The sequence below is a fragment of the Xyrauchen texanus genome, chromosome 30 (assembly GCF_025860055.1).
Source record: "Xyrauchen texanus isolate HMW12.3.18 chromosome 30, RBS_HiC_50CHRs, whole genome shotgun sequence".
NCBI classification, from domain to species: domain Eukaryota; kingdom Metazoa; phylum Chordata; class Actinopteri; order Cypriniformes; family Catostomidae; genus Xyrauchen; species Xyrauchen texanus.
The window spans coordinates 37,759,505-37,765,722 of NC_068305.1; the positions used below are offsets into that span (position 1 = coordinate 37,759,505).

At 36.4% G+C, this 6,218-nt stretch overlaps 1 protein-coding gene across 1 annotated transcript; it reads left to right on the forward strand.

Annotated features, from left to right (window-relative positions):
* Positions 1-2,937: 2,937 nt before the first annotated feature.
* gpr31 (G protein-coupled receptor 31) lies at positions 2,938-5,311 on the forward strand. The gene has a single exon (XM_052098856.1). It carries the CDS (start codon positions 3,060-3,062, stop codon positions 3,999-4,001), a length of 942 nt encoding a protein of 313 aa, XP_051954816.1. The 5' UTR covers positions 2,938-3,059; the 3' UTR covers positions 4,002-5,311.
* The last annotated feature ends 907 nt before the right edge of the window (positions 5,312-6,218 follow it).

The following is a 6,218-nucleotide window of genomic DNA, read 5'->3' on the forward strand; positions in this document are numbered from 1 at the left end:
TGATTGGGTGAGCCGAATTCAAAGCTGTCGTAACTATAAGATAACACATTTTATAATTATTAAAATAATCACATATTTAATACCTTTTCTCTGGGTTTGAAGGGAGATCTCATATTAATCTAAAAGGAATAAGAGGACAGTCTTCTTGTGAAGTTTCTGAAAACTCTTCTTAATAGGACACAAGCGTCTGTATTCTGTCGATGGTGCAACATCTACAATCCAAATTGAGATCTCCTTTAAAGATATGACTCAACTTTCTGGCACACTTAGTAATGTGTATAACAAGTCAGGTAACCTGAAACTTGGAGAAGCCACTTGATTGTCATTGAAAATAAATTGCACTGCTGTTCTCCAAAATGTGGGAGTGTGCAATAATTATTATTTATTTATTTTTTTGCCAATTATTAGGCAAGACATCAAAATCTGAAACATGTCTGTTAGTATGTAAAAGAGAGCAATTTCAACTGCAATAATACTGAACAGTCCTGAATTCCCGAAAACACTATCTGTGTCTTCCATTGGTCATTCAAACAGGTAACCCCACCCCAAACTTACACCACTGGTTGAGCCAATGTTGCAATACCAAACCAAGCAATGCTTTGATAACTTTTCAGGAGAATTGGCAATGAAAGGCTTAATTATAGTTGTCTCTGCATATTAAGCTGGGATAGGAAAACATATTGTTGCATTGTCAAAAATGACACACATCACATTTAAGAAAACAAAACTTGTGAAAACAGTATTTTTAAGAAAATGCACTTGGGGGCATGGTAAAGCTTTTAAACAGGCCATGTCCTCTTGCTATAAAACGCAATGTTGTCCCCTGAGTCAGTCCACTAAGGCTTGCCTAGACAAGCCCATAAAAGCTCTCTTTCAATATATATAAGTGTTTTAGACAGAATATCAATAACCACCAAACCCAGTACATTTGTTTTAACATGCCTGGTAAGTCAACATGCCTTACCATTGTACTGCCTTAATCTGCTCATTTTTTTTCTTAAAGAGCTCACCTCAATAACAAGTTTACATTGCAGTTCTTATGAGATAAGATCTGTAGTTGCGTGCATAAGTCTGCATTCCCCTTGCAGAATTTGCAAGATGTTTATAATTTTAAATAAATAAGAGATCATAAAAAATGACCTAATAAAGCTATATGACGTAACAGATATTTATATATATTCCAAAAGATAAAATAATACGTGAATTTGAACAAATGATCCTGTTCTAAAGTTTACATCTTTGTTTTTAAAGGAATAGTTCACCCAAAAGTTTTATTCTCTCATCATTTAGTCACCCTCGTGCCATCCCAGATGTGTATGCCTTTCTTTCATCTGCTGAACTGAAATTAAGATTTTTAGAAGTATGTTTCCGCTCTTTTGGTCCAAATAATGCAAATTAATTGGTTGTCAACATTTTGAAGCTCCAGAAATCACAAAAGTCAGCATAAAAGTAATCCATACGACTCCTGTGGTTAAATCATGTCTTCTGAAGCGATATGAGGTGTGGGTGGAAAACAGATAATTTATGTCATTAAAAAAATTAAAAATAAATATATATATATATATATATATATATATATATATATATATATATATATATATATATATATATATATATATACACATATTCTCATCCATGCTCAGTCAATCTCCAATTTAACGTTCAAATTCTTCCTCTTGTGTTTTTGGTTATTCATATTCTTTATGAATACTGCCCCCTACTGAGCAGGGAGAAGAATTTCCAGCAAAAAAGGACTTACACATTGATCTGTTTCTCCACACCTAACATATCGATTCTGAAGATATGGATTAAAACAACGCAGTCGTATGGATGACTTTTCCGATGCTTTTATAAGCCTTTTGGAGTGTAAAAAATTTGGCACCCATTCACTTGTATTGTATGGATCTACAGAGCTGAAATATCAATTTAAACATCACAATGTGTGCTCTGCAGAAGAAAGAAAGTCATACACATCTGGGATGGCATGAGGGTGAGTAAATGACAGAATTTAAATTTTGGGGTGAACGCACCCTTTAACAGTGACTAAAAACGAAATGCTTTTCGTTAATGTCATTTTGGTTCGTTCTAAGCAGAAACTATTTTTTTGTACAGGGTTCCGGTGTTCAGTAGCTTCAATTCCAAATAGTAACTGTTTAGAACGAAAGGGGAAAAAAAAAGTTAATGAAGTTCTTTTTAAAATGAAAGTACTCTTTGCTTAGGGTGGGTCATATACCAGTTACAGTGTTGCCAGGTCTCGCAAGAGAAACAAGCAACCTGGTCTCGAAAAACAAGTTCAAAATAAGGGACTTGCATAACCCAAAAGAAGAAAAATAAGTGATAAAATATTTTCCCCATGTGGAGGAATTATCAGCAAAGAAAAATAACAAGCATAGTATACAGTAGCCTATATACAACATCTTCAATAAATGTATTTTTTAAATTATGAATAATTTCCCATTTAATATTTTCTAAATATTAAATATGATCTGGCCATCTCTCTCTCCTGCATGCACACACTGCGTGGGCACGTTTGTAATAAAAGTCACTTTATGCAGGCCAAATTATTTTGTATTTTTTAAACTTTGGTGCACATGCCAGACCATGTTGCCTGGAGCTAATAAAGTCCTGAACGTTTGTAGTGTGTTTGTGGCCATAGAATGCTATGACAATTACATATCCAAGGAATGCTTTAAATTTAAAGGGAAAGCTCTAATTATTGAATATTCTGTTTTACAAAATAAAGTTATACAGGTTTGGAACAACTTGTGGCTTGATGGCAGAAATTCCAATTTTGTGTAAGCTGTCTCTTAAATAACAAGTATAGGACATTTCTTTGTGTGTCATTTCGTGACATTGGGTGTTCAATGCATCAACAGGTCTGGACTTGAAAGACTCCAGCATAGGAAGGGCTTTGCCTACAAGTCTGAGCAGCTTTAAAATGCACTACTCGTGAGAGAGCAGACATCTAAAGCTGTGCTGAAGCATTGCTGTGCGGTCTACACACATCAGAAATCAGTCGTTCCAAGGAATCTGGAAATCCGAAGATCTCCCACAACACAATGAATAACAGTGACAGTGACACAGGATGTCAGGATAACATAGACAACAACAGACCGCTATATATTTTCTACTCTTCTGTGGTAATATTTGAGTTCATTTTGGGTCTCCTTCTGAACATTACTGTTATCCACGTCTTCATCTTCAAGCTCAAGTTCTGGAAATCTAAAACCATCAACATTTTCCTATTCAATCTGGTCTTGGCTGACATTTTGTTGTTGATTGGTTTGCCAGTGAAGGCATATAACATTCAGCAATGCAGTGAAAATAAGATAGTTTGCAAAGTGCAGCTCTTCTTGCAGTTTCTGAACAGAGGAGCCAGCATTGCCTTTCTGACCGTCATCTCCATTTATCGGTATTTATGCGTGGTCCATCCTGAGAAGAAGAAAGTCATAAGGATTCTGAAAAGATCACCTCAAATTTCCGTATTCATCTGGGTGCTACTTGGGATTCTGACCATTCCGGCGATGACACAGAGCTTTATCAGATGCAACAGCAATGAAAATGACCAACTGAACGTTATCGTTCTGTTGAGGGAAATTGTGTTTTTTACACAGATTCTGATCCCCTTTTTTGTTCTTGTTTATTGTTCCATTCGGATTATCAACAGGCTTAAACAGAAGACGGTGGGAGACAGGACGAAGCTCCAGAGAGCAATGTTCCTTGTCACTTCAATTGTTCTCGTTTTTGCTCTCTGCTTTTTGCCGTATGCTTTTACAAGGATGGTGCAGCTACAGCGCAATAGAATTGTTATGTCAGAGGAAAAAGTTACTCTTGTTAAAGTGTATGACGGACTTACTTGTCTCTCTTATCTGAATTGCCTCTTAGATCCAATCCTGTACTGTCTGAGCAGCACTAAATTTAAGAAGTTATATGAGTCAATATATTTCCCCTGTCTGTTGGAGAAGGAACAAACAAAAACTTCAGAAGACAACTCCCAATGACTGGTTGGATAAAAATAGTGTCAAAAAGATGCCCTGAAAAGACTCAATTGTCTTGTTTTCAACATTAATGTTGCACTTTTTTAACTTTGAAAACACTTTGAATAGTAAATGTGTTGTTGATGCATAACTTGCCTATAAACTTTTAGAAAATCTTAATTTTAGATATAAAAGGTACGTTGAACGTGCTGTTATTGGTCACCATTTTTTATCATCTTTTTGCCTTCACTTGTTCATTTTATGGTCCTTCGGTGTGGCAAGTGCATTTAAAAAAAAGGAAAATATTCCATATAGTCTCTAAACTAATGTGAGGTCATAAAACAGAATGTATTATGTTTATAAAAGAATCAGCAGTATACTATTTAACAGTCAACTGCTAACATTTCCAAAAGTAGCCTATTTCATGTAAATGCCCACCTTAGTTCTTTTATTAATCATTCGTTTAGGGTTGGGTAATTGCATATGTGGCTTGCACATAATGGACTTTCTATCAAAGCAGATTTTACTAATGTAAATATGAGTCATGTTCTGTGATCTGTCTGGTTTCTCTGTACCGCCGTAAGGGCCATTTAGACTGAATGTGTTCTTGCACAAAATCAAAAACAAAATAGTCTCAAGAAGATCTTCTGACTTGACACAGGATCTTTTTTTTTCTGATTAACACTTTTATTGATTCAGACACATGAAACCGAAAGGCAAACATATATACATCGAATCAACTTTTAACCCCCATAATTCCCTTTCGCCCTCCCAATCCCCAACCCGACCCTGACCACCAACAAACATCCCTGTGGTCTAACTTGAGGATAAAAAATATATATATATGAAATGTTTCAGTTATGAAAAATTGACAAATGTAAATGTTTGAAATTAATTTTGTAGACAAAAATATAATTGTGCCACCATTTTAATTTATTTCATTATAAAACTAAAATGTAATAAAAAAAACAAAAAGTTTTTGAAATGGATGACTTGGACCAAATAATAAAGAAAAGCAGCCATTAAGTGCCCAACATAGATGGGAACTCCTTCAATACTGTTTTAAAAGCATCCCAAGGTGATACCTCAATAAGTTGGTTGAGAAAATATCAAGAGTGCATGTCTGCAAATTTTAGGCACTAATTTGAAAATGCTAAAATATAACAGTTTTTATTTATTTTTTTATTTATTATGTTTATTATTATAAATGTATTTTGTTTAGTCACAACATAATTCCCATTGTTCAATTTATGTTACTCCATAATTTTGATGACTTTACTATTATTCTAAAACTTGAAAAAAAAATAAAATAATAATTATAATAAAAGAAAGTGTTTGAAAACTTTTGGCCGGTAGTGTAAATATATATATATATAATTTTTTTTTTTTAATTACTGTAACCCGCACACAAACACACAAGATGAGACAGTCACAATGTCGGTGAGAACTGCTTTTATTGTTAGTAAAAGCAGTGCAGGCAAAAGTACAAACAGGGTAAATCCAGAGAGAGTGGTCGAGGGAAGCGTAGGGTCAAAAGCCGGGGAATCAAAGTACTGAAAAGGGGCAAATCCGGGAGAGTAGTCGAGGGGAGCGAGGGTCAAAGCCGGGGTAAACAGGATGTATCAAGTGGGAGCAAAAGACAGGGGAACTAGGGGAGCTGGCAAGCTAAGAGGAAGAATAGTAGGGAGGTCAAAACTAGACAAGACTAGCGGGGGGGCAAAACTAGACGAGACTAGCGGGGCAAAGATACAGAGAACTAAATACAATAACCAACAGGATACAAACGGAAGGATAGTGTATTTATAGGGGCGAGTGCAGGTGTAAACAATGACAGGTGATAGGGACGAGTGCAGGTGTATACAATGTGTGGGGATTGGAAGCGCGTGAGAAGCGAGCATGTGAGTCAGAGGGGGGAGATAGTTTACGAGCGAGAGCTCGTAATAGCAAAACCGGGCGTGGAAGCCCGAGGGAGGAAAAAGAGCGTACAAGCTCAAGGGGGCGGAGCGAGGGAGCGGGAAGCGAGCACGCTCGCGGAGTGCATGTGTGCGTGCTCGAGGAAGCGGAGATGGGGCAGAGGAGCGGGGTTCGTGACTAGTTACACACATTTAAAACTACACATCTCTCCACTTCCCCTCCCTGAGAGCCCTCCAAATATGCTAAATAGCTGCCCCATTATTCATTAAACAACTCCCTGCCTTCTATGACATTTCTTCGAATGCCGCCACCCTGCCCATCTCTATG

What these genes read in the sequence shown, in the direction of transcription:
- gpr31 (XM_052098856.1), top strand. Translation starts at nt 3,060, where the DNA reads ATGAATAACAGTGACAGTGACACAGGATGTCAGGATAACATAGACAAC.